Source organism: Lipomyces japonicus (genome assembly GCF_038497905.1).
Source record: "Lipomyces japonicus strain CBS 7319 unplaced genomic scaffold V1514scaffold_22, whole genome shotgun sequence".
Lineage (NCBI taxonomy): Eukaryota > Fungi > Ascomycota > Lipomycetes > Lipomycetales > Lipomycetaceae > Lipomyces > Lipomyces japonicus.
The window spans coordinates 30355-55076 of NW_027117834.1; the positions used below are offsets into that span (position 1 = coordinate 30355).

Genomic DNA, 24722 nt, shown 5'->3' on the forward strand with positions numbered 1-24722 from the left:
TGGAAGAGAGCGCGTATCGGGGCGGTCTGAAAATTTACGTTTAGGGTTTAAGCTCTGAATTAGCTCTGCACATCTAATAATTTATATAAGTTTTCCAGTCCCGTTCCCGGAAAGTTGTTCAATTCAATTATATCGCATATCATCATTTTTTTCCTTTCGTTTTTGGGATAACTTTTATTTTGTATGAGGTCTTTTATGCAGTGGACTTCTGTTCAAGTTCGGAGAATTATTGCTCAAAGGAGTTTTAGTTCTTCGTTAAGAACACAGAGCCACATTGGGTCTCAACCAATCCACATTCCTGAATCTGTGACGATTGCACTTGATGTGCAGAAATTCAATGCTTACAGCAAGGCTACCCCATTAATAGTTAAGGGGCCGAAAGGTGTTTTGCAAGTATCTCTTCCTGAGTATGCCAGGCTGGACTTAACAAATGAGGGCCGAAAACTATTTGTCAATGTTGCAGACTCTAAAGTAAAGGTTCAAAGGCAGATGTGGGGTACCTTACGGTCAATAATAAATAGTGACGTTACGGGAGTTACAGAAGGTCATATAGCAATTTTGAAGTTTGTGGGTGTAGGTTACAGAGCTGAGTTGGTTGAGAGCGGTACGAAAGTTAGTGTTAAGGTGGGCCAATCGGACACAAAATTGTTTACCATCCCTGAGAATGTAGCTGTTCTCAACCCTCAGCCTACCAAGCTTGTATTAGAGGGTGCCGACAAGAGGGTGGTCAGTCAATTTGCTGCTACTATTAGGGCACTAAAGCCACCGGAGCCATATAAGGGCAAGGTATGGAATTTGAAAAATCTTTGTTTATAACTTATATTGATTTGTCTTTAGGGCATCTACGTCAATGATGAAACTATTCGACTCAAAAACAAAAAGGTTAAGTAGCAGAGTAGTGTTGTTAAAGTTTTTTATGATTATCTACGATGTGTATTCTATATAAAAATATTTACAAAATTATTACCTGACAGCTAAATGCTTTCACTTAAGACTTGTTGGACGACTTTTAGAATTTCAGGTTGAACATTTTTTGCTGCAGCAACTATACCTTTATTTTCTTTCAAAGTCCTGCCTTGAGAGAAGTCAAGCTCGTTTCCGTACATATCCGTTACAATACCACCTGCCTCTTGTACGAGCAAATTTCCTGAGGCATGGTCCTATAATTGTTAGTTCTTTCTTGTGGCAATTTATAGTTAAATGCAAATTGAAATTACCCATATTTTCTCTTCGTATGTTGCACTGACAGGTAAACGCAAATAGATGTCACCATCTCCTCTTGCAATGCTTGCATACTTTGCCTGAGAGTCCATACGGACTGATTCTTTAGTTATTCCTAGTCTCCTTGCAATTTCAGCCTGCTGGCTATGTGAACTATGACCTGCTTCAACAGATTCGCAAAATGTCGCATTGGTCGCGCCATTTATTGAGCGCATAAATATTTTTTGACCCTCATTTAATGGAGCACCGATAGGTCTCTGCGAAACCCATTGTGAGCATTTCATAAAGTTGAATAAAAATTAACTTACAGCAAAAGCTCCATTTCCTTTTACGGCAGAAAATACAACTCCCTTGTTGTCAGAGTCAATGGACGGGTCGATGGCTAAATTAGGACATCCGATAACGCCAACAACTACATTTGAATCCACGATCAAAGCAAGGCAAACAGCAAACTGGCCGCCTCTGAGAAATCCTTTTGTACCGTCAACAGGATCTAGAGCCCACATTCCTACAAAATTAGTATGTTAGGTAATTAATATACGCTATTTTTTTTTACCTACGTCGAACTTTTCCACCAGCGAATTGGCCTTTGTCGATATACTCCAACATATTACTTTCTGACTCAATGACACCAATTTCGGAGCTGAATTTATCGGCAGACGCATTTTGAACCAAAGTCCACACAGTTTCAGACAGAGTCTTATTAACTCGTAGAATGGCAGAATCTTCCTCGCCAACAACTGGATCTTGAGGAAATACTTTCTGAAGAGCAGCAATTATCACTGCTTGTGCTCCAAAATCTGCAACTGTCACAGGTGAATGATCGCTTTTGGACACAGAGTGAGAATCTGAAACGAGCTTAGTGAGCCTACATGCTCTTTCCACTGCTAATTGAGCAACAAGAAGCTCCTTGGCGTAAGAAATCATTCTTAATTGCGCTTTTATAAATAAAGGCACTATTTGACTGTAATAATGACGACTGATATAAAAATATATGTTGATCTTCTATATGTCGTAGAGTTAATAAAAAGTTTGCTGCCGAAATAGAAAATGTTTTAAATTTATATTTGGGCCCCGAAATTAAATTTAAAGTACAGTATACAATGGACAAAATTGACGAGCGCGCGAGATAGTGAGTGATTGTAAGTACGCGCGCGGAATTGGCTATATACATAGTTAACTAATTAGTTAGCTAGCTGATTGATTACAAAATTATTGAATGGAATTAACTATGTACAAGAAGATCAAGTGTAGCCGCTGTGTTGGGAAATTCAGCTTGCAATTTTTATGGTCTTTTCAAGCTGAATACGGGGGATATTTAAAATGCAGTGACCGTGATTGACAAAGGCGGATTTGATACAGCACGACATAGGGTACGAATGAAAAAATCTAAGATATATAAATGCATAAGCCGAAAAATAAATCCCTTCCAGAACAAGTTAAACTTGCAATCTTAATCTACATTTGATAAAATAATTCAAAACTGGCCAATGCATAATATACTCTAATAAGCACAAGCAAACCAACACCGTCTAAGTTACAAACCTTTCCCGTAATTCCCAGAAATAAAAAAATCCTTGATAATTTTCACGATGTCTTCTAATGCGTCTAACCAAGAAAGGAGAGCATCTTTCACGTTTTCAAATCCACCACCAAGCTTCTCATAAAAATTCTTTCTATATGGCGTGGCCTTCATAGCTAGCTGTGATATTTGTTAGAGGTTGTTATGAAATAATGAATAAGTATAGCCAACCTTAAATACAGGACGAACAAGAATGCTATGAAATTTAATTAATATTTCAGAGTAAGCAGCAGTAAAACTATCGGTTAATTCTTCATTTGAAGAAACATTTCGTCTAAGAGCCACGGCTGTGAATTCAAGTCCGCTTTTACATTGTTAGTTAGATATGAATCATAATAGGTTCTGTCTTCAACACCTACCGAGTAAGCCATAACAATCCTTGAGTAGCAGTTTTGTTCTTTTCAACCTTCTCCGATATTACAATGTCTTGAAGAGTTGTCGAGACAGCGGGATTGGCAAGTTGCCTATCTCTGATTTTCTTACTAAAGTAAGCAGTTGCACGGCTTACGGTAGCAATTATGTATTACCCACCTTAATGTTTCCATTCATATCTTTTTGAACAACCGTAAAAGCGGCAGATCCCAGAAGGTCTAAAACGTCGTTAAATAAGAAGAAGAAGACACTTAGGTTTGTAACGAACCAAAAAGAGAAACAAGTGACTCAGCAGCTTCAAGGAACTCTGTAGTGCTGATCTTTGAGTCTGCAATTGGCACATCTGCAAACGAGCGCTTTGCTGTGTCAAAAAAAGTATTTGTAGCCATTGTAGATACCGAAAAGTGTTCTCGGCGATTGTATATGTACTATATTGACAAGACGGTGACTGAATGTCGACGAGTTGGAGGTTTGCGCACTGAAAAAAGTTTTTTGATGAATCTTATGTTACATTCTACGAGGACCGATGTGCTTCTGAAAACAGAGCACGCTAAGAGAGTTCTTATTTAATTATAACAATTACAATTACTATTACACTGCCATATTGAAGACTATTTAGCTTTATTAACCATAAAAGAATTATGTTTTACGTAGTTATCTATAAGGATTATTAGATCGGTTATTACATCGTAATTCACAATTGAATAACTTCCAGGTCTGAACAATGTAGATAAGATAAGTCAAAATTAATATATAGATTAAATAGCAGTTACATTTTAAATTTATTAAAATCAATAAAAATTACAAATATATATAATTCTGCTCTTGGATATCATTAATCCATCGAACGAAGAGAGTTTGACGAGAGGCTAAGCCCAGTTAAGGTTTTAGTTTAATATATTTAACGACTTCATCCAGCAGTACACGACCGATAGGTGTACCTACCTACTTACATACTTGACGGTATAACTTTCACATCAAAAATCTGTCGCATATTGACTTTACTATAATTTTATATATCGCTGAATTATTTTGGCTATTGCGTTGCTTATCACCTTCTGGTGTGGCTGCATAACTATAATTGCATTTCTTTAACTTCACAGTTTACTCTAGATTCAAGTTATGAATCAATCGGATGGTACAGGTTCTCAATCAGTAAATTCCTCTTATGATGACATTAGTAGTATAACAACAGCAATTGATGGGATTGATATTTCTAGGACAGATTCATCTTTAGTTCCCACTGGTACTACAGAGGATGTTTCTGTTCTTGCATATCCCTTAGACAAGTCGCCAAACTTTTACGTCCGTTCTCTTCATAGCTACACATCAAACGATCCAGAATCGCTTTCTTTTACAGAAGGCAGTATCATTAAAATATTGATTTGTTTGGACACTGGGTGGTGGTATGGTCAACTGACTGATAAAAGGGGGTGGATTCCAAGCAATTTTTGTGAACTCTTAACGTCAGATGAGATTACAAAGGACCTTGTAGATTCATTTTCCTCTCCAAGTGACGTTGAAGACAATTTTGATAATGAGAATGATAATGAGAATGATAATGAAGAGTGCGAGGAGAGTGATGATAACAGCTCTTCCGTACGTGGCACCAGTCCTATTCAGTCCAGCAGCTTCGAAATAGAGGCACCGTCAGGACTAGAACATAGAATTCCATCCATTGAAACTTCTTTTTCACTACCAGTATGTAGATTTATGGTTTACAGTTTGCATAGCTTTCTGTTTTTCTAATCAGATTTAGCTTTCGCCGACTACTGTGCATAATTCTCATCGTCATGCCTCTACGGCATCATCTCTTCCACCTAGAGCTTCGTGGGATGACTGGCAACATTTTATTTGTGCACATGTTGACTATTTATTTCGTGATATAAGTTCCGGTGACAAAGAGTTGTGTAATGCCGATATGCGGCGAGTGCTTGACGCTATTACAAAGTTAATGGTTGCAGCTGGATTTCCTGGATTATCAGTTAATCCCAATGACATTGAATTTTACCATCCATTTTGTCAGCTTATGTCATCTTTTGATCACTTGGAGATGCGTTTAGAGTCAACTGTCAAATCTATTACGGAGTCAATCGATTTTGCCGATGAGCGTGAGAAGATAATTGCTGATATCACCGGTTTTATTAGTGTTGTGAAGCGATGCCGTGAATATCCATTTTCACAGATAGAATCAATTTTTACTGAAGGATCAAACGCGCGTAAAAACTGGACAGACAACAGAGAATTGCTGATTTCATCAAAGTCTTCCCTTTCTTCCTATTCTAGCATATCGTCAACATTATCCGAATTAATTCGTACTCGTGAAGATTCTTTAGCATCATATAATTCTCTCGATGACAAACTTTTAGAATTGCTCGAATCACAGCGGGCATTCATCACCAATTTTTTACGGGATCTTAATAGATTTTTGGAGCAGCCATCTGCCAACGAAAAGCAATTAATTCAAAAGTCTCAATATTTTTTTGAATTAGTGGGAAATTTATTGAATCTGGTAGAGTCGATTGATCTCAGCCCTTTAAACAGCCCCTTTTCACCGACGATATCTGACTTTCGTGGTTCAAAGCAATTTTTGTACGATGGAGTTGGAACTTTTCTAGTTGCAGTCCAGAATGCTAGTGTTCACAACAATCAGACAATTTTTTTTGGCAAAATTGGAAATATTAAAAATTCTGTGAATGATCTCATGAAAGCGATTCAGACTCTATCCTTTAATATTCAGTTTTTGGTAGAGGAAAGAGAGCTTAGACTAGTTAATGGCTCTTCGGCCACTGCATCGTCGAGTACTTTTGACGCGGAGTCGAAACGAGCAAGCACGTCAAATTCAGATGTTTTTGTCTACGACAATATTGATAGCACTAACAATGTATTATCAAGCGAATTTCACAAGCGCGACCAGAAAATAAAACAGATACTGGGTGATTATGTTCCAGGGACTTATTCATTTTCAGCTACATGTGATCGTGATGAGTTGCGCTCTGCGTGGTATTTAGATAACGAGCGAGAGGACGAAATTATTTATGATGGGAAAGGAAATGTGAAAGGCGGTCCATTGAATGCTTTAGTTGAGCGTTTAACACGTCACGATTTCCTTGACTCGTCGTTTAACACTACGTTCCTTTTAACTTATAGAAGCTTTACTACGTCAAGAATGTTGTTTGATCTTCTTATGTCTAGGTTTTCGATCCAACCTCCAGAAAATTTGATATCTGACGAACTTGAAGAATGGATTGAACGAAAACAAAAACCCATTCGATTACGAGTTGTTAATATAATTAAGATTTGGCTGGAGCATTATTGGACTGATTCTAGAGATGCAGTTGGAGAAGATTCTGTACAGGGTGGAGACGTGCTTAAATCCTTATCTGAATTTACTTCGCAACTCTTCCATCAGAAGTTTCCAGGTGCTAACTCTCTTTTTAAGTTAGTAAAGCAAAGGGAGCGAGGAGAAGATGTGTCCAAGAAATTCATATTTAATAGCAATATGACATATCCTTCATCGATATTGCCAAAACGAGGACTAAAGAAAATAAAGTTTACGTACATTGATGCATTGGAGTATGCGAGACAGTTAACATTAATTGAGTCACAGTTGTATTGTCGAATCAGACCTTTCGAATGTCTTAATCGAGCATGGAGCAACAAGCGCAATGGCTCTACATCTACCAGAAACAATGGTGCCTCAAAAGAATCGGCAGAAAATATTAAAGCACTGATAAAATACTCTAATCAGTTGACAAACTGGACAGCGCAACTAGTCTTGTCAACTCCAGACTTGAAGAAACGTGTGTCGGTAGTTAGACATATGATAGCCATCGCAGAGGTAATGACACTATGGTATGAATCTATAATTAATCTACTAACAAAACTGTAGAAATGCTTACAATTAAATAACTTTTCATCGATGACTGCGATAATTTCAGCTCTATATTCGGCAACCATTCATCGTCTCAGCAAGACGTGGGATGCGCTTCCGCAACGGGCACATGTTACCTTGGACAATTTAAACCAATTGATGAATTCGACTCGCAACTTTGGAGAATATAGGAACATGCTTCATTTAGTCAATCCTCCATGTGTTCCTTTTTTTGGAGTTTATCTTACCGATCTTACATTCATTGAAGATGGAAATACCGATATGCTCATCCGAGAAGAAGATGACATAGATATGATCAACTTTTCGAAGCGTTCGAAATCAGCGGAGGTTATTCGTGAAATACAACAATATCAGTCTGTTCCTTATGCATTGAAACCAGTATCCGAACTGCAGTTTTGGATCCTAGAGAATCTTGAAAGGGCGCCACCAATTGAAACATTGTATGATGTTTCCTTGGCTCTTGAGCCACGAGAAAAGGGCGATGACGATAAAATGTCACGTTTATTACAGGACAGTGGTTTTCTTTGATAAAATATAATGGTTGTGTGGCAATTGGAAGTACATAAAATATGGGTTTTTTTTTTTAAATTTAGGCGTACTTTTTGTATATTTTGTAATCGTCACTTTTCAACTTAGAATTTTTGGAGGTGACTATAAATAGAGTTTTGTAAAGACACAGAGTCAGTATAGTAAACGGAAATGTTTAAAATTTATAAGTAACTAGTTATAATATAATGGTTATTTTTTAGTGTCGAGTTGCATTGGTGAGTGATGAGTTGTCACTTATAGAACATCAATACGTCCGTCCTGATTAGATGAAACCCTAATGAGCAAAAGTCCAATTTCAGCCACCGTCTGTTGAAATAGTTACGTATATCACATATGACCCGATTTTTTCAAATCTATAAATGAGACAAGGGTTATGAGATCAATATGTCGTTACACGATAGACCAGCTAAACGTCGTCGAGTAATAGCAGCTGCATTTGAAGATTACGAAAGCAATGAAGAAATTGACCAAGATCAATTAGAAAGCGGAGTACAAAGATCTGACTTTAGCAGCAGAAAGAAACCACACTTTTTGCCAGGAAAAGACGACCGCAATATCGAAGAAAATCATAAAATAGAAGAACTTGTTACTAAACCACAACTTGAGGAACAAGATGATTATATGACTATGGAAATTACGGATGCACCCCGGCCGCGATCAGTGAAAACTTACAGTGAACTAAGAAAAGAGGCATTAAGGAAACAGGAAATCAAAAGCAAACCAATCGCACCGCATATAATTCAAAGAGATAAGTTAAATGAAGGTCTCGATCGGTCCCTCTTAGCAGAGACTACAGAAGATAAACAGCCTGGTGTTACAGCTGATGAGAGGTTAAGCTTTAAATCGAAGAATATTGCTCTTAATATTATGATGAAAATGGGGTTTATGCCAGGCAAAAGTTTAGGAAAAGCAACTCAAGGCTTGCAAGAACCGTTAAGACCAAAAATTTTAAAAGATAGAGGTGGCGTCGGGATGGAATCGGCTTTACGGAAAAAATTACAGGAGGATTATGACCAAATACAAGCCCAATCTGAGGCTGATAAATCTGATTTTATTTCTAGAAAACGGCAAGAAGTTGAAGAAAAAAAAATTCTGAAGCAACTAAATGATGCACAAAAGGTTTGTCGAGAACTAGACACATTAGAAGATCCACGTCTCGATGAGTCTATGTACACCCATTCTAGTTCTAAAGATGTGCCGACGGTTAAAAGTATTAACTTCTTATGGAGAGAATTAATATTGGAGAGAGAAAACGAGCATTATGAGAGAATGCTTAAAAAAAGCATCTTGGATCGGACGGTTGATAACAGTAACATGGATTCGTCTAATTTATTCAAGCAAGATACTGAGCCAGAGTCAAATATAGAACAGTTGACCCCACAAGATTTTATGGATGCGGAATTAGAAGCATTTCTTAAAATGAATGTAAAGGAAAAGTTTTCAGTTGTATTGGAGTATTTAAGACAGAAATATCTCTATTGCCTTTGGTGTGGGTGTAGATATGAAGATCAAAGTGATCTGGATCAAAATTGCCCTGGATATACAGAAGAGGATCATAATTAGAATCATTATTTGGGATGTACAATTTATTAATAATAAACTTATTTACAAACTAGCAGGAGATGCAAGTATATATTCAGGAATGCCTTCTTCTATCTGAAGATTGAGATTTTTCCTTAATGTTGTGAGTTCGTAATTAATTTCGTTCTGAGACTTGGCCTTTTCCGCACGAATGTACCACAGATACACAACATGCACTAAGTCTTCCCAATGTATGGTCCATCGATGCTGACGACTAATTGATACCTGAAGCAGATCACCAGATATAATAGCTGTGAGGTATTCCTCTCTGCTTAGCGATTCTGCAGGCAGAGGAACATCACTTCTTCGAACAGCTGGCTTAAACTCGCAATAATCTTTTGAGTGCCTAAGTATATAAACCGTGAGTCTACTTATTATGCCATTGATAATGTCAGGTTGAATGACGAGTTTCTGCCTTATGCCACACATTTCCATGATACAGATTGCCAATAAAATATCGCCGCTATAAAATACAGATTTGAGAGCATACATATACACATCAATTCCCGGAACCCACCAAGGATGATCAACTGCCATATTTTTCAATATTTCTAGTGCTTGAGGAGGATCAACCTTTAGTTGGTCAGCATTAGCTGAGTGCCCTCGTTGATATCTGTACATGATGCGCCACATGATTTCATAAGTGGTTCTATCTGGTGCTAATAAGTGACCTCCTTCACTCATCTTGTAATAAATTTGCCACGCCTTTTGATATAAACATTCATGAAAAGCACTATTGAGCATGGTGTTGCATATAGCTGTGTTTGGTGATATATTATTCTGTTCCATGCGTCTCTGCAAATTTTCTGCCTCGCATTTTCTTTGTCGGCGTAAATTATACTGTATAAATGCATTGTAATGGTGGGCCACAACTGGGCTGATTGGATATTCCTTAAACACACCCTCAAATTTCTTATTGTATACTTCTTCTGTCAATCCCAATAAACAATCAGCATGATCGTACATGTTACGAAAAAGTAGGGCCCTCATGATAGCTTGCATGTGAATTGATTCAATTCTTACTTTGTTCTTTATCATAAGCTTCAATATAGGTATCATATATTCCAGTAAATCCAATGCTTGAAATCGACAAAGAATTATTCGATAAAATTCAGAATAGTTGAGAACTTCCGGTGCATCCTCTACCGCTTGTTCAAAAATTCTTACCAACCTTTTGATGTCTCTAGCTTTCATAAAAACTTGCTTTCTCACATTTTTAGTCACCTTTAAAGCTGCTGACACTTCCTTATAAGAAAGATGGTCGACAAGCATCAAAACCATTCCTAAAGATGATTTGAAACCAAAATTCTGGTAGTCTTGGAGAACTTGGAATCCCAAGTCGGTTTCATCAGCATTAAAGAAAGCACGCGCAACCCGCAATAAACAACGCGCTTGATTATGTGCCCTTTCCGAATATTGACTGATATAATTTTCCAGCAAACGTTTGTAAAGAGTTACCGAAAATGCTCCATTTATTGAGCACAGCTTTGCCAAAACACTAACATAGGTCTCATCAGATATCCCTCCAAGTTCAGACTCTAATCTTGCTGTTAGATTCAATGACGTATACATGTCAAATTTCTGCAAATTCAGTTTAACACCACTTTCTTGCCATTCTCTGTCATTTTCAAAATCAATTTCGGTTCGACTTTTCCACAACTCATAAGCTAGATCGAACTGTTTGCTATCAATCAAAATATTTAAGTAGTAAACCAAAAAATCCTTATTGGATGCATTCTTTATAAGACATGTGAAATCATATTTAAGCAACCATATTTTAAGGCATTGCAAAAATCGTCCGGAATTATCGCTTGATCTCGCCTTTTCAAAAGCCCGTTCAATCATCCGAACATACACTTTAAATTCGTCAATAGTCTCATTTTTTTTAGAATTTTTAAAATCCCTAAAAATTTGACATAAATTTTTAAACTGTCTGACTTCGGTATGATCTAAAATCTGACTTAGCTCCTCTTCAATACTTTGTATGTCAGAAAACGTTAGTTTTTTGTGATTTCCTTGATTTTGACAATGACTGATGCTATCTGAAAATTCGCTCCCATTAATGTGCAAAATTTTATCCCGCAGACCAGATATCAGTTCTATCATAACTATTAGCAATTTCTCTACTGTGCAAGCTCGGAGAATACAGTACCATTTAGCTCGCTCTCGACATTACGATTTCCAATCCTGATTTTTTCTCCAAAATTTAGTGTAAGCGGGTTCAACTGCGAGCGTGCTTTATATATATTTCTGGCCTTTATTAGAATGACTCGATTATTGGCAAGAGAATCAACTTCATTAAACTGCCGAAGGACAATGAAAGTAGATCGAAAGACTTTTACGCGATTAATCCATGCCAAAATTGTCATACCTATCGACAAGTATTGACTTCTTCCTAAAGATGGCTACCGTGGAAACATGTTCCTGCTGTGATGTTATTGTGCAAGCGGTAATAACAGAAACCGTGGACTATAAATTGCACGTTGGTATAGTTGCGGAAAATTAGAAATTAATTGTAGTTAAGCTACCCCTAAAAGACAAGCCCAAAAAAATATAGTTAAAAAAAAGCGGCCGTGGCGCTTCGACAACTTCACTTATGACAGTTTCATCTTAGTCATGAGCAAGGAATTATTAGAAGACATTCTTCCTTTTTTAGACGAAAAGAAAAGTTCTTCTAAAGATCGAGCTCATGCAATTGTTGAATTAGCCGGGCTTTTTCAGCGAGACTCTGACGGATCATGCATCAATGAAATTAATGCCTATTTACTGAACCTTCTTGATGACTCCGCGCACGGATTATCTTACAGACTTGCTTTTTCAAGTTTGACATCGATATTTCATATAAATTTAAATGTGGCTAGTGATATTTTTCAGAAATTATCAAAGAAACAGTTTAAGTTGTCATCAAATTTATTTAAAGACAATGAAATTCTAGAGTCGTTGCTGGAACTTCTGTCTGCAGCATGTGGAGATAAGACGAATCGAGATATCATAAAGGCCAAATATGCAGATTTGTTAAACCAATCAATCACTTCTGGCAAGTCAAATGAGATAGTTAAGGTATTAGCTGCTACTATATTAATAAAACTATTGGCTACTACAAATCAGCCAACAAAGGAAGTGCAGGTTCAAGAAAACGAGGAAGTTATTAGTACTTTGGCGGATATGTTGCGTGTCGTTGTACTACAGAATCAGCAGTCGACTCTTGGAGCTGCACTGGAAGGCCTTACTTACGCTAGTCTAAATTTTGAAGTTAAAAATAAGTTGATACAAGATGAGCAATGCCTAAAGATTATGCTAGATACGTCTAAAAGCCAGAAAACATCACCTCTTATACATTTTGGGATTCTAACAATTTTGGTTAACCTTACCTCGTACCCAGCAGCTTTATCTAAGGAGGACGAAGACATTAGGAAGTTACGGGCTCATGCAAATTCAACTACAGCAAATAAAGATGAATCTAGAAACATTATTGATGATAGAAACAAAGTTCTTCTGAGACTTGGCGTCTTGTCCTCGCTAGTAGTTATGTCGCGTCAGCCAACACCCAACAGCGGATTGGCAATTGGGAACCTTCTGAAAGCGCTGGCAACAGTTTCAAACAATCGATCGAAGATCGTACAACAAGGCGGAATATCTATACTATTATCGCTGCTTACGTCTTCATTAACGCCGGCAAGAATCTCGCTCAATACTCCAGAATCTTCTATACCGCAGACGTTTAATATCCCGGCTGCCTGTGCACTTGCCAAGATCTTAATATCAGTTAATCCAGACCTAGCATTTTTAAGTAAATATACACCGAGTGCTGCTGTTAGCCCTCTTGTGCGATTACTTGATACATCTTCTGATGACGTCACTTTGCTGGATCAGTTTGAAAGCTTGCTTGCTCTGACTAATCTCGCTTCCTCTGAAAAAGTGGACGTGAGTAGTTTAATTGTTAATAATGCCTGGGATTCAATTGAAAATTTACTTATTTCTAATAACATTATGATACAAAGAGCTACGACAGAGCTGGTATGTAACTTGGTTTCGACTCCTGCAGGTGCAAGCAAATATCTAGATGCAGAAGATAAGGATTCACACCAAAATATCCGAGTGCTCGTTGCTTTATCAGATGCTGAAGATCTTAAAACGAGGAGTGCTGCTTCTGGTGCGATAGCGCTTCTTTCGGAATGGGGCGACGAGAGTAAAAAATTGGCATACAATGAGCCACTTATTCAGGCCCTAATAAGACTTATTCAGGATGATGATGATGGTATACGCCTAAGAGCAGCAGTCGGGCTGAGAAATCTTGTAATTGGAGTGAGCGATGACGAGAAAAGTCAGATAGTGCTGAAGTTAATACGAAAATTTAGTGGATTGAGCGCACTGAAAACCCATATAAAGAAGGTGCATGATGTGGATTTGCAACGGGATTTGTCGATTGTGTTGCAGAAATTAGTAGATTAGTTTGTATTATAAGGTGGTCTTTTATTATTTGACACATATGCTCTTCGATCAAATACGAGTAAAAATTTGAAACCCAATTCACAAGGTTTAAAGTTCTCCACCGTAAATACGATAGCTGTCCTACAACAAAATCTGATATTCCCAAAGCCAAAGATTAACATATGCATTCACATCATTCACATAGTGGAGAATACGTTCTACATGCTAAAGATAATTTGGATGATATAGTTAATTTGGCGATCGAGCGTGGCTTTACAACTTATTGCTTGACAGAACATATTCCTCGAAATAATGATCAGGATTTTTATCCAGAAGAGGTATAAGTTTATTTAATTTTTATTTAATTTCAGGTCATTTTTTAATTTTTGACATTTTAGAAACATTTAAAAGTTCAAGATTTGTTTGATAATTTTGAAAAATTCTACCACCATGCGCGACGACTGCAGAAGCAACACAAAACGGAAATCACTCTTTTAGTTGGATTCGAATCCGATTACATCAGAGCAGACTTCAAACAATTGATTCAACAGATTAGAGACAAATATGCTTTTGATATGTTTGTTGGCTCGATACATCATGTCAAAGAGGTACCTATAGACTTCGATATAACCCACTGGGTGGAAGCGATGAATCGGTGTGGCGGCACACCTCGTCAACTATACGCTACATATTTTGACGATCAATATGAAATGCTTAAAGATTTAAGACCACCAGTTGTTGGACATTTTGATTTAATTAGACTGTTTTCGATCGATGATTCAGAGAAGCCAATTTCTCAATGGCCGGAAGTTCTAGAGCGTGTTAATCGTAATCTTGATTTTATTGTATCATACGGTGGTCTAATAGAGCTTAACTCGGCCGCCATTCGAAAGGGATGGAAAGAACCATATCCCAGAGAAGATATATGCAAAGTAAGCGTAGTGTATTTTTTTAGTCGATTAAACTAACACTTTAAAGATAATAATAGAGAAAGGCGGGCGATTCGCTCTATCAGATGATAGTCACGGTTTAGCGCAAATCGGTCTTAATTTTCATAAAGTTCTTGATCAGGTTATAAAATTAGGCATCAACAAGCTTTATTACTTGGATTTAGACGATGGTAAAACCGTCGTACGTGAAGAGAATGTCGCTGATATTATATTAGCTCCATTTTGGACTCAATATCGTGAAATTTAATATAAGTTAATATTATATATACAAGTTAAGGTAGATTGCAGAAGTTTAGCATGAGAATCACTATAAACTTTTTTTAACTCAGGAAGTCGTTTGATTCCGCTTAGTAGCCACAATTTTTTCAATAACACCAGCAGCTACCGTTTCGCCATCTTGTCGAAGAACTATTCTACCCAAATCCTTGTTATGGGTGCCTATGTCTGCTGGAAGACTTCCAGAGAGCAGCTGTAATTCAATGACAGCTCTTTGCCCACTAACCAGGTGGCGAGGCTTCTTATTACCAAGTATTCCTGTAGCATTATTTATAACCCCAATAAGTTTAGAAAGTTTAGCAGCTTCACTTGTTCGACCGCGGTATATAACAACGTTAGAGCCCTTGATTAATGGAACATGTAAATCAAATATGACTATTTTGGCTGTGAAAGCCGTTAAACACGGTACTGGGTCATTTGGACTGCATAGGACGTCACCTGCTCTAAGATGACTGATGTCAATATTGGTTAAACCAACCTGCACATTATCACCAGAAACTGCCCAATCGGATGATTCGCCAGCAATAAGAAGACCTTGTTTTCCCATATTAGTTAAGAAACACTAGCTTGCAATATACTTACTTTTCACTGATGCTGTTTGATTACTTGGAAGAGCAAGTACGGTTTCTTCAACTTGAATATTTCCAGCATTTAGTCGACCTGTAATGTTGACAACTGCTGTTGAACGTGACTTGAATACATCTGAAATAGAAAGACGCAGTGCAGCAGAAATATCTCTTTGCACGACTGAAAGATTCTCTAGCTCTTCTAACAAAGTTGGTCCATTGTACCAAAGTAGCTCTGCATGGTCAGATCGCTTAACGACGTTGTCACCACTTAAACCGCTACATGGAACGAACGATATTTTACTGTGAGCAAATATACCCGGGCTGAGAAATGCTGTCATACTTTCTTTAATCTCATTAAATCTATTTTCAGACCAGTTCACATTATCAAGCTTGTTCACCGCAACAATAAGCTTTTGAACTCCAAGACTTCGTACTAAGCGTGAATGTTCCCTGGTTTGCCCGGCTCGTAAGAACCCTGCCTCAAATGCGTTTGGAGATGAATCGACTACAAGCACTGCAAAATCGGCCTAAATACTATTAACCTCAATCCAAATAAACAGCTTTAAAAGTGTCTCACCTCAGAAGCTCCAGCAATCATGTTAGGAACAAAATCTTTGTGACCTGGTGCATCTAAAATTGTAAAAGAAACTTTCGATGACTCAAATGAATTCATGGCTATGTCCATTGTTACACCTCTATTGCGTTCTTCTTCACTCTGGTCCAAAACCCAAGCAAAGGAAAAAGATCCCTTGCCGATGCTATCCGCTTCTCGTTTATATTTCTGAATTGTTCGTTCATCAATGGCACCGACATCATAAAGTAAACGACCCATTAGCGTGCTTTTCCCAGCATCAATGTGACCTTCCAGGGTTAATTAAATCCAAGTTTCGGCGCTGAAAAAAAAAAAAAAAAAAAAAAAAAAAAAAACATACCAACCCCTACAAAATTAACATGCGGCTTTCTCTTAGATTTAATAAACTGCTTGGCAACATCAATCTTTTTCTTGATAGAAATTGTTGTTTTCTTTTCGTTGATAGAGAGAGATTCAATGCCTTGACCAATATCGTTTGTGGAATTTGCACCTGATTTAGCTACAATTGTTAGATACTAGGTCACCACAAGTTATGCATATTAGCTTACTAGCTATCCCGCCTTTACTTGATTGTGCTAACTTAATAACGTCATCAGGACTTGGTTTTGTAAAAGATTTTGAAATATTTTGAGCTTGTTTTTCAGTAACTGGTAAGTAAAAAAAAGGCTCGTTAGTGATAATTCTCCATAAAATTTCGCGCCGACTCTGTCCTGAGGCCGGAGTATTCGATAGCAATGACGACGAGTCACAAAGAGACGTTGCAAATTCTGAAGGATCATCTTCAAAAGAAAATGATGTGCCAGTTAACCTAACGTGAGATTGATCTGTAATTAACTCTGGGCCATCATACAATAATGTGGTGTGATTTAAAGTAGGGGACTTTGACGGCGACCTAGAATGTTGTAGAATGTTACTGGTACATGGCAGCTCTGTAGAGGAAGAAGAGTTCATCATAACTCTTGATTTTCCCCTTTCAGCTAAAAGATTTGCCAATCGACTAGATGTCGGCGTTCTAGCTGACTGCTGTGTTGAGATATTGACATTTTTTGAAGTGAGAGAATTACTGTATTCTGACGATAAAAACCCACCATTGCTACTCTCGTCTCTTTGTCGCTTAGCAGCTCGGGCCTTAGCCATTGCAGCCAGCTTTGAAGATCCACCAAAAAGTCTCCCATTAGATAATTGCGTTCTACAGGAAAGCATCTCTGTATGTTTATCTGCAGATATACCCCAAGGAATGCCGACAAATGCAGAGCTTGAGTTCTGTAACAATTGAGATTCGAACGATGAAGATGAAGACGAAGATGAAGATGAAGATGAAGATGAAGATGAAGATGAAGATGAAGATGAAGATGACGATGAAGATGAAGATGAAGATGAATATGAATATGCCCTCTGTCTCTTACTGATGTGACCCGACAATCTCTGCTTAATACTCGTATTCTCTAATCCAGAACAGGCGTGAACTTAACACAAATCATATAAACAAAACTGAAAAAAACTGATTAAAGACTAGTTAAAAAAACCACAAACCTTTTTTTTTCTCAGAAGTAGTTACTTTATTTTTTGCAATAAGACCTATTGATTCAGTGTTAACAAGTTTATTTTCATACCACAGAAGTACTAATTCATGCCTCGCAAAAACTTCACAGACTCATCGACATCAAAATAGTATTCCCAAACAGCATCCCTAATTTGAGCATCTGTAATGACAGTACCACGAAGAGCAGCTTTGACCTTTCCAATGGCTCTGTCCATCTGCTCTTGATCTTCGAGACTCAAAGCTGAAAAAAATGTTAGACCATCACTACATCGACTTGAACGATTCGCTTACATTCGCTTTCATCGTGACTTGCCTCTTCATCGTACAAGTCATCATCTGTTGCACGATGTTAGATTTCAATCTCGTATTCAAAAACATCATAATCACTTACCATCATAAGCATATTTTACCATTTCAAAATATAATTAATATAGAGATAATATTAAATTACGAGCAAACAGAATCAACTATTCATCCTGGCAAGAAATAAAAACAATATATGTATGACCTTACCCTACATATATGTTTTGCTCGATGACATTAGACGTACTGTAAGTGGTTAGGGCACGTAGCTTATGACGTAAGTAAATCCGCGTCTTAGTTAGTTACGTTAACTAGTTAGTTAGTTACGGGTAACTAATCTATTATGTGATTAGTTAGTAATCAATTAGTTAACATGGCGTCCATAGTAACTACAATAGTCAACCAACACGCTACAAATTTTAGATCAGCGTTTTAACTTTTAAAGTGTCTTAATAAGCCATTGATACGATAATACGTAATAACGTTTCGCCAATCCTCTTATATAACTTAGCATGATTGATCTTCGTAATTATTGTATGTATATGTAACGTGCAATGGCACACAAAACTACATTCAGCGCCTTGCTCAAATTTTATGTTGCTGCTTAGATGTATATGTATAAATATTTGCCGATATCAGAAGCCAGTAAAAGGGACCGCGCGCCGGCCGGCCGATAACCGAGACACAGACCCTGCTTACCGTGCGGCGCAAGTTCAACTTTGTAGTCGTATTTGGCTTATTCTTAAAAGTGCTACAAATATTAATCCGTAAATAACATATTGTTTTAAGATTTATGCAGAAGCCACTATCTATATGGTACGGAAACAAAATCAATCCCTTAATTGTGAATTTTTGCTGATGTATTTGTATCGTCTTATTTTAAAAATAATGATCTGTTCTCTATGACATTGTATAATTTTAGGTGTTTTTATCGAACAAGTTTATCTTTAAATACATCTTTTGCCATGCTTGTTTCGGTTTCTACTACATAGCCGGCGATTTCATTATAACCATAAAACTATTACTTGTCTTAATCAGGTACCCAATATGTTAAGTGATAAAGCAGCAACAACAACAAGAACAACTTCTTCATCGCTGGCACTGTCTGTTGTCGGGGAGCATGGCGCTCAGCAGTTAATTCAGACTCAGGTATCGGCATATAATTTCGATTCTTCTATCTCTGCTGATACAACAAAAATCCAGCCAACTGCTCAAAAAATCGTTCGAGTTCGGAGCGGTTGCTGGACGTGTAAGGCACGCAGAAGAAAATGTGATGAAGCAAAACCATTTTGTATGAACTGTGTGAAAAACAATCGTGAATGCGAAGGTTATGATATTCGCTTGTCTTTCGACGTCGATGATAGCCGATATGGGGGTAGTGACATACAGTTTGATCTGAAGGGCAGGCCTGTGGTAGGATTTAGAAGGCGTCCTCGCTTGAAAGAGTCTTTGGCTGCCAGAAGTTGTTCTTCGTCAGAACCATCTGTACCGTTGTCTACGACTCCGACAGCACAAAAAGAGTTGAAATTTGTGACACATGAGAATTATAATGGATCTAAACGTCTTCGCAAAAAACGCTTTGTTTCTGACGAAATTATAAAGCCAAAACCATCTGGGTCGGATGCCGTTCCAACTAAAATATTACCAGTCGTTCACATCGAAAATTCTGATTCGGAATTCTTCGGCTTTACAAGCCAACATATAGTTAAGGAAGAAAGGGATGAAAAATTATTATCTACTCTTGACAATGCATTTACATTGAAAAAGATGCTTGAAGACGATAAGGATGACGAATCCTTACCAAAAGGCTTAGCGGAGCATAATGTTCACCCACTACCCAGTCCTGCCCCTGACCTACGCATGTTTTGGAGCGTTCATCCGGATGAACAAATGCTACTACAATATTTTTTTGCTGATCTCATGCCGCTACTGGACAACTTGGCTAATTCTCCTCTTGCTGGATTGGCTATAACCTACTGCACGCATGATATGGCGCTATCTTCATTTCTTTGTCTTTCAAGTCTTCATTTGGCAAAGATTAAGAAGAGCGAATCGTTATATGCAGCTGGATTAGAGTATCATTTAAAAACTTTATCTTATCTTGGCGACGCTTTAAACGCGGTCTCCGTTGCGAAATCAATATCGTATAATGAGAAAATGAGTTTGGACGAGTCTGTTCAGAGCACTCAATTTCATTTTTCAGAGAGCTCAAACCAGAATTACGTGGACGGTATAAAAACTCAGCTTAAAGTAGGTAGAAGTACGAGCATTGCGGTGCTGACTGTTATTTATATATTATTAAAATATGAGGTATGTGAAAACCATTCTATATTTTTCTACTGCTAAGATGTGATAAAGGTGTTGGATAATGCCAAATCATCAACTTTAAGATCTCACTTAACAGCATATGCATCAATTCTTGAGAATCGCGAATTGGCAGCTGATATTTTAGCAACTGCCAACGGAATGTTTTTGTTTCGTATATTCGCTTGGTATGATATTCTCACGGCTGCTTGCTCAAAGGACGCACGAGCACCGCATTTAAGCGGTCCATATTTTTTTCCGTTGACTTCAGATGATCAAGGCATGGAGATGATTATGGGCTGTCCCGATGAGATAATCCTAGCAATCTCCGACATATGTCAATTAAAGCATGATATAAAATACAACCCAGAGAAGGTGTCTTTTTCTTATATTCAAAATAGAGCGTATGAAATTGAGAATCGCATTCGTAGCTATTCTAACTTAAAGAAATGGGATGGAAGAGAGTCGTTCGATTACGTTCAACACATTATTGGAACTCAATGTTGGGCGCAGGCGGCTACAATTAATTTGTTGCGATCGACAGGAATGGACCCATCTTGTCGCAAGATTATGAAATCTGTCGAAGAATTCCGGAAGCTGTATGCACTTCTTTCACCTGGTAGTGGACCAGATAGACACATGGTTTGGCCCGTTTTTGTCGTTGGTGTCGAACTAAGAAACAGTGACCAGCGAGCAGAATTAGGCCATAGAATTGATATAAATTATAGAAAAACGTGTTGTGGAAGTTGGAAACAAGTCAAAAGTATCTTGCAGCAAGTGTGGACCGTTGGAAAATCATGGGAAGAAGTATTGTCGGGAAGCGATTGGGATAACTTGGACTTTCTGGCACTATAGAAGACAGACATGCCTTCGCTATTTTCTTTTTATATCAATTATGGTAAATTTTACGCAATACCTTTTTTGAATTTATGATTTGACACATTGGGCGGTTTTTTGTATTATAAGTTTTTTCTTTTAATAATTTGTTTATTCTAAACTATACAATTGCAAGTTGCGTCTTGAATTCTACTGCAGCTTGTAGGTAATAAAATTGCAAGTTCGACCATCATTCAACACGATTAACTTTGTAGCTAGTTTATTTTCGATAAAAATCAGCCTCTACAATCTATATTTTGGACTATTTGTAGTCATATAAATATTAACTGTGAAAAATAATGCGTATTATATAAAGTTATTACTGGTTATAAGGTAACTATATATGTTTTTGTACGTTTCAAGTATATTATGACACGCTTTCGGTAACTAAAGTGTACAGTATTAATATTCATAATCATCTATTCCTGCTTCATTATTACCATCCCCTGCCAGTGCTTGAGCATTGTAAAATTCAGAAACTTGTTCAGATGTGGTAGCTTGTTCAGGTCCTTTATCGTCTCTTATTCGAATAAATCTTGGAAATCTTAAGGAAATGCCTTTTCCGCGACCCATCTCTGCGATAGCGGCTCGATAAATTGGGGACAGCGATAGATCTGCTGCCAGAACTTCCCATACCATTGTAGGTTCAAACCACACGTCCGGCGCATTTGAATTTGACCGTGTATACGAATAATACGAACGCGGCTGATCGGTGGCTTTGGCTGAAAGATCTTGATAAAGTTTCTCAAGCATGTCTTCTGAAAACCCAGTGCCAATTTTACAGATTGTTTCATACTCTTGATTATCTGGGTTATAACAGGCAAGCAGAAACGCGCCGTATACATTTGTTCTCTTTCCCCGGCCATAATAGGCACCAACGACGACAAGATCCAATGAATCTCCGACGCCTGTCAGGTAGTCCTTTTTGAGCTAAAAAAAGTTAGAAAAAAAATAATCCAGAAACAAAATTTCAATGACAACTTACCTTTAGCCAATTTCGACTTCGCTTGCTAGGTTCATACCCACTTTCCTCACCACTTAGCATCTTTATCATCAACCCTTCGCACCCATCTTTGACACTCTGGTCAAGAAAGCCTTGAATATCATCAATGTCATTGCTGTCCATATACTGCGCAAAAGCAAATTCATTCTCAACTCTTAAGAATGCTTCTCTCAACATTTCCCTTCTCTCATACAATGACTTTTGAAGTAAGCTCTAAATTGCCAAATTATTGGTCAGCTATCACAATGCATGTCTTACGTTTTAGCAACTTACAACTCCGTTCAGGTAAAGAATATCAAACGCAAAAATGCACACCCGAACTTTAATATCAGACTCCTGAACATCTTTCCTCTTTCGAGTTGACAAAACTTGAAAAGGAAGTATTCGGTTTGTATCTTTATCCCATGCCACTGCTTCACAATCGATAACAAAACTGACTGTAGTTGGTTGAACAAATCGCAAAATTGAAGATACGACATCAGGATACTTTTCTGACATATCTTCAGAATTTCGAGAATAAACGCAAGATTTCTTATTCTTAACATAATGAATTTGTGCTCGTTCACCGTCATATTTGTACTCGCATGTAAACTTTTGATCCTGAAATCGATCTAGAACTTCTGATATTGATTTTGTGGGCTTTGCTAACATCGGTTTGAGCGGGACACCTATCGTAATCAGGATATATTGCATTAAAGCCAAAAATTTTCACAAAATACCTGGAGTAAGTGTACAATGATCCCTCAAATTAAATATGCCGTAATTAATTATGCTTGGAAGGATTAATTCATAAGTTGGCATTTCACTATATCCAAGGTCAAAATCTGAACCATTAAAAGACAAGAGTTGTACGTACCTGTAAACTGCTTTCAAGATTTCTTCGCCTTTGATAATATCTTGGGCTTTAGCATCCTTTCCCTTCTTTCTCGCCTCCCAAGATACCACCGCTTGTGCAAGTGACGTAAGAACTGTCTTTTCTGCAAGGTGTATCCGCAGTTTTCCTTCTAAACTTCGAACAAGATATTTGGCTTCGCTCTCCTTGCACGCAGAAAGAAGCTTGTTTATAATGCCAATCTTTTTTGACTGGCTTTGCGTTCCTGTTATTAACGCAATTTCTTTTAAATTCTTGTATACTTCCTCCGCTGTCAACGGCTTTGGTTTAAACATTGTCGGTTGCTTTGTACGTGAATCTCTCGCTATAGTGCCAAGATCACCCACCCTCTGATAATCATTTTTAATCTGAGCAAGAGATCTTCCTGTGCATTCACCAATGGCTTTCATCAATATTGACTCTCCAAGACCAATTTCCAAGCCCTCATAGTCAGGGCATAACTTATTGATAAACAAATAAATTACCTGTAGCAATGAGTTCGGAGTTAGAGCTAGCACTTGCTGAAAAAAAGCGGAGCAATATGAAATAATCTCCAATCGCTTCGTAGTAGCTTCAATCTTCTCAAATGTGGCACATATGGCAGAATATGGCACTGGAGTACCTTTGGACCAAAGTGGTCCTTGGTTTAAAAGTTTCTTTGTAAGTGGACTAAACCATTTAGTAAAAAGTTTTCATAAGTAAAATAAACTTACAGTTCTTCAACTAGCTCTTCCTCGCTAAGAGCATCGTCATTATTATTATTATTATTATTATTCAATATAATACTATCAGACGTATCAGACGTATTATTCGCTGAACCAGCAATAGAAATAGCCATTTCTTTCGAATAAGAATTTTCGTTCTTCACGGTTTCTTCGCGCTTGCGCTTCTTGTCAGATTGCGTTGAGTCTGGCGCAGACGTTACCAAAGAGCTGTCTTTGTTATCCGGCAAGCAAATTCGATCATTTAATGCAACATCTGATTCAAACACTGAAACATCTTCCTTGTTCTGGGAATCAGCTTTGGCGTCTTTTGAAGCAGCTCGTTTCGCCGCTGATGCCAGCGTGGCTTGTCTTTTAATTGGCTTTGATCCAGGCGGACGATTAAAAAATCGTCTTTTGTTAACATTAGCAAGATAATGAACACTAAACACACGGAAAATGCGACGATCTTACGTTAGCGTTTGTTGCGTATTTGGAGCAGACATGAAATGTCCTTTAATGAGCGGATAGAATCGAGGAGATAACGAAGTCCTCGCGAGAAACTTCAAAAGAGACAAAATTGTGCACAAGTGATTATTACTTTTTGAAAAAAAAATAAAACACTCTGCATTCAGAAATATGGATGTATTATCAGCTGAATGTTTGTGTAATCGTTGTGCGCGTCGAAATGGATTGAACGGTCTTTGTATACGACGCGTTGAGCCAATTGAGTTTTTGTCTTACAGCGCGTAATGGGCGGCTGACAAAAGTAAGGGTGTGAGAATAATTATTTTTTTTATCTTAAAAAAAGGACACAGAGTGCCTCTGGAATGTATTATCCATTCATAATATGTAAGAGACAAAGTGAAGTGAGACAAATCCTCGCAAATGCTCAAAATCTTTGAGATAAACACTCAGAAGTAGCATAAAAAGCCAAACAATAAGAAAAAAAACCAAAACCAAAAATAAATATGAATTTACAGAGATATGAACAACCAAACGACAATAGAAAATTTTTTTTTCATTAAAAACTTTATAGATTATATTTATCTAAAAAAAAACAATGATCCAGGAAAATACTTTTGCAAGTATACTAATTGATT

The 24722-nt window shown here is 37.5% G+C and overlaps 11 protein-coding genes across 11 annotated transcripts; 6 read left to right on the top strand and 5 right to left on the bottom strand.

Annotated features, from left to right (window-relative positions):
• The first annotated feature begins 102 nt into the window (after positions 1–102).
• Positions 103–1004, top strand: V1514DRAFT_367983 (mitochondrial 54S ribosomal protein uL6m). Its single transcript, XM_066929889.1, has 2 exons — positions 103–786; positions 838–1004. The coding sequence occupies exons 1-2, from the start codon at positions 184–186 to the stop codon at positions 889–891; spliced, it is 657 nt and encodes a 218-aa protein (XP_066783026.1). The 5' UTR covers positions 103–183; the 3' UTR covers positions 892–1004.
• On the bottom strand, positions 911–2351 carry V1514DRAFT_331730 (uncharacterized protein). The gene is made up of 4 exons (XM_066927732.1): positions 1782–2351; positions 1530–1729; positions 1218–1478; positions 911–1160 (listed from the first exon to the last, which is right to left on the bottom strand). Exons 1-4 carry the CDS (start codon positions 2146–2148, stop codon positions 975–977), a joined length of 1014 nt encoding a protein of 337 aa, XP_066783027.1. The 5' UTR covers positions 2149–2351; the 3' UTR covers positions 911–974.
• V1514DRAFT_367985 (glycolipid transfer protein domain-containing protein) lies at positions 2352–3704 on the bottom strand. Its single transcript, XM_066929890.1, has 6 exons — positions 3444–3704; positions 3335–3393; positions 3163–3281; positions 2975–3107; positions 2459–2923; positions 2352–2401 (listed from the first exon to the last, which is right to left on the bottom strand). The coding sequence occupies exons 1-5, from the start codon at positions 3562–3564 to the stop codon at positions 2759–2761; spliced, it is 597 nt and encodes a 198-aa protein (XP_066783028.1). The 5' UTR covers positions 3565–3704; the 3' UTR covers positions 2352–2401; positions 2459–2758.
• Positions 3705–4095: 391 nt separating this feature from the next.
• Positions 4096–7801, top strand: V1514DRAFT_331736 (ras guanine nucleotide exchange factor domain-containing protein). The gene is made up of 3 exons (XM_066927733.1): positions 4096–4876; positions 4935–7016; positions 7068–7801. Exons 1-3 carry the CDS (start codon positions 4298–4300, stop codon positions 7596–7598), a joined length of 3192 nt encoding a protein of 1063 aa, XP_066783029.1. The 5' UTR covers positions 4096–4297; the 3' UTR covers positions 7599–7801.
• V1514DRAFT_331738 (uncharacterized protein) lies at positions 7802–9308 on the top strand. The gene has a single exon (XM_066927734.1). It carries the CDS (start codon positions 8004–8006, stop codon positions 9180–9182), a length of 1179 nt encoding a protein of 392 aa, XP_066783030.1. The 5' UTR covers positions 7802–8003; the 3' UTR covers positions 9183–9308.
• Positions 9055–11569, bottom strand: V1514DRAFT_357482 (uncharacterized protein; the record flags this gene model as incomplete). Its single annotated transcript, XM_066929663.1, has 2 exons — positions 9055–11299; positions 11353–11569. The coding sequence occupies 2 exons, from the start codon at positions 11567–11569 to the stop codon at positions 9225–9227; spliced, it is 2292 nt and encodes a 763-aa protein (XP_066783031.1). The 3' UTR covers positions 9055–9224.
• A 208-nt stretch (positions 11570–11777) lies between these two features.
• Positions 11778–13726, top strand: V1514DRAFT_331740 (armadillo-type protein). The gene has a single exon (XM_066927735.1). It carries the CDS (start codon positions 11817–11819, stop codon positions 13650–13652), a length of 1836 nt encoding a protein of 611 aa, XP_066783032.1. The 5' UTR covers positions 11778–11816; the 3' UTR covers positions 13653–13726.
• On the top strand, positions 13727–14968 carry V1514DRAFT_331741 (polymerase/histidinol phosphatase-like protein). Its single transcript, XM_066927736.1, has 3 exons — positions 13727–13969; positions 14030–14563; positions 14610–14968. Exons 1-3 carry the CDS (start codon positions 13814–13816, stop codon positions 14826–14828), a joined length of 909 nt encoding a protein of 302 aa, XP_066783033.1. The 5' UTR covers positions 13727–13813; the 3' UTR covers positions 14829–14968.
• Positions 14816–18442, bottom strand: V1514DRAFT_294492 (uncharacterized protein). Its single transcript, XM_066925393.1, has 9 exons — positions 17953–18442; positions 17853–17897; positions 17653–17802; positions 17552–17596; positions 16567–17484; positions 16359–16517; positions 16004–16287; positions 15440–15953; positions 14816–15391 (listed from the first exon to the last, which is right to left on the bottom strand). The coding sequence occupies exons 1-9, from the start codon at positions 17972–17974 to the stop codon at positions 14907–14909; spliced, it is 2622 nt and encodes an 873-aa protein (XP_066783034.1). The 5' UTR covers positions 17975–18442; the 3' UTR covers positions 14816–14906.
• Positions 18443–18730: 288 nt separating this feature from the next.
• V1514DRAFT_367992 (fungal-specific transcription factor domain-containing protein) lies at positions 18731–21237 on the top strand. The gene is made up of 2 exons (XM_066929891.1): positions 18731–20174; positions 20223–21237. The coding sequence occupies exons 1-2, from the start codon at positions 18912–18914 to the stop codon at positions 21021–21023; spliced, it is 2064 nt and encodes a 687-aa protein (XP_066783035.1). The 5' UTR covers positions 18731–18911; the 3' UTR covers positions 21024–21237.
• A 70-nt stretch (positions 21238–21307) lies between these two features.
• Positions 21308–24380, bottom strand: V1514DRAFT_83348 (ATP-dependent DNA ligase). The gene is made up of 7 exons (XM_066930146.1): positions 24094–24380; positions 23632–24033; positions 22904–23587; positions 22767–22852; positions 22321–22715; positions 22030–22260; positions 21308–21974 (listed from the first exon to the last, which is right to left on the bottom strand). The coding sequence occupies exons 1-7, from the start codon at positions 24123–24125 to the stop codon at positions 21447–21449; spliced, it is 2358 nt and encodes a 785-aa protein (XP_066783036.1). The 5' UTR covers positions 24126–24380; the 3' UTR covers positions 21308–21446.
• Positions 24381–24722: the final 342 nt, after the last annotated feature.

Excerpts from the sequence above, each read along its gene's own strand:
- V1514DRAFT_331730 (XM_066927732.1), bottom strand. The coding sequence starts at position 2,148 with ATGATTTCTTACGCCAAGGAGCTTCTTGTTGCTCAATTAGCAGTGGAA. Across the intron at positions 1,479-1,529 it reads AAGGAAATGGAGCTTTTGCT|AGACCTATCGGTGCTCCATT; the intron begins GTAAGTTAATTT and ends TGGGTTTCGCAG. Across the intron at positions 1,161-1,217 it reads CATACGAAGAGAAAATATGG|GACCATGCCTCAGGAAATTT; the intron begins GTAATTTCAATT and ends TAACAATTATAG.
- V1514DRAFT_367992 (XM_066929891.1), top strand. The coding sequence starts at position 18,912 with ATGTTAAGTGATAAAGCAGCAACAACAACAAGAACAACTTCTTCATCG. Across the intron at positions 20,175-20,222 it reads ATATATTATTAAAATATGAG|GTGTTGGATAATGCCAAATC; the intron begins GTATGTGAAAAC and ends GATGTGATAAAG.
- V1514DRAFT_331741 (XM_066927736.1), top strand. The coding sequence starts at position 13,814 with ATGCATTCACATCATTCACATAGTGGAGAATACGTTCTACATGCTAAA. Across the intron at positions 13,970-14,029 it reads AGGATTTTTATCCAGAAGAG|AAACATTTAAAAGTTCAAGA; the intron begins GTATAAGTTTAT and ends TTGACATTTTAG. Across the intron at positions 14,564-14,609 it reads CCAGAGAAGATATATGCAAA|ATAATAATAGAGAAAGGCGG; the intron begins GTAAGCGTAGTG and ends AACACTTTAAAG.
- V1514DRAFT_367983 (XM_066929889.1), top strand. The coding sequence starts at position 184 with ATGAGGTCTTTTATGCAGTGGACTTCTGTTCAAGTTCGGAGAATTATT. Across the intron at positions 787-837 it reads CGGAGCCATATAAGGGCAAG|GGCATCTACGTCAATGATGA; the intron begins GTATGGAATTTG and ends ATTTGTCTTTAG.
- V1514DRAFT_331738 (XM_066927734.1), top strand. The coding sequence starts at position 8,004 with ATGTCGTTACACGATAGACCAGCTAAACGTCGTCGAGTAATAGCAGCT.
- V1514DRAFT_294492 (XM_066925393.1), bottom strand. The coding sequence starts at position 17,974 with ATGGTAAAATATGCTTATGATG. Across the intron at positions 17,803-17,852 it reads AAGTCACGATGAAAGCGAAT|CTTTGAGTCTCGAAGATCAA; the intron begins GTAAGCGAATCG and ends CATTTTTTTCAG. Across the intron at positions 16,518-16,566 it reads AAGTAAAGGCGGGATAGCTA|CTAAATCAGGTGCAAATTCC; the intron begins GTAAGCTAATAT and ends TAACAATTGTAG.
- V1514DRAFT_331740 (XM_066927735.1), top strand. The coding sequence starts at position 11,817 with ATGAGCAAGGAATTATTAGAAGACATTCTTCCTTTTTTAGACGAAAAG.
- V1514DRAFT_331736 (XM_066927733.1), top strand. The coding sequence starts at position 4,298 with ATGAATCAATCGGATGGTACAGGTTCTCAATCAGTAAATTCCTCTTAT. Across the intron at positions 4,877-4,934 it reads AAACTTCTTTTTCACTACCA|CTTTCGCCGACTACTGTGCA; the intron begins GTATGTAGATTT and ends AATCAGATTTAG. Across the intron at positions 7,017-7,067 it reads ATATGATAGCCATCGCAGAG|AAATGCTTACAATTAAATAA; the intron begins GTAATGACACTA and ends ACAAAACTGTAG.
- V1514DRAFT_83348 (XM_066930146.1), bottom strand. The coding sequence starts at position 24,125 with ATGTCTGCTCCAAATACGCAACAAACGCTAAC. Across the intron at positions 24,034-24,093 it reads AATACGCAACAAACGCTAAC|ACGATTTTTTAATCGTCCGC; the intron begins GTAAGATCGTCG and ends TGTTAACAAAAG. Across the intron at positions 23,588-23,631 it reads GAAGAGCTAGTTGAAGAACT|TCCACTTACAAAGAAACTTT; the intron begins GTAAGTTTATTT and ends TAAATGGTTTAG.
- V1514DRAFT_367985 (XM_066929890.1), bottom strand. The coding sequence starts at position 3,564 with ATGGCTACAAATACTTTTTTTGACACAGCAAAGCGCTCGTTTGCAGAT. Across the intron at positions 3,394-3,443 it reads GTCACTTGTTTCTCTTTTTG|ACCTTCTGGGATCTGCCGCT; the intron begins GTTCGTTACAAA and ends ACGACGTTTTAG. Across the intron at positions 3,282-3,334 it reads ATATGAATGGAAACATTAAG|AAAATCAGAGATAGGCAACT; the intron begins GTGGGTAATACA and ends TACTTTAGTAAG.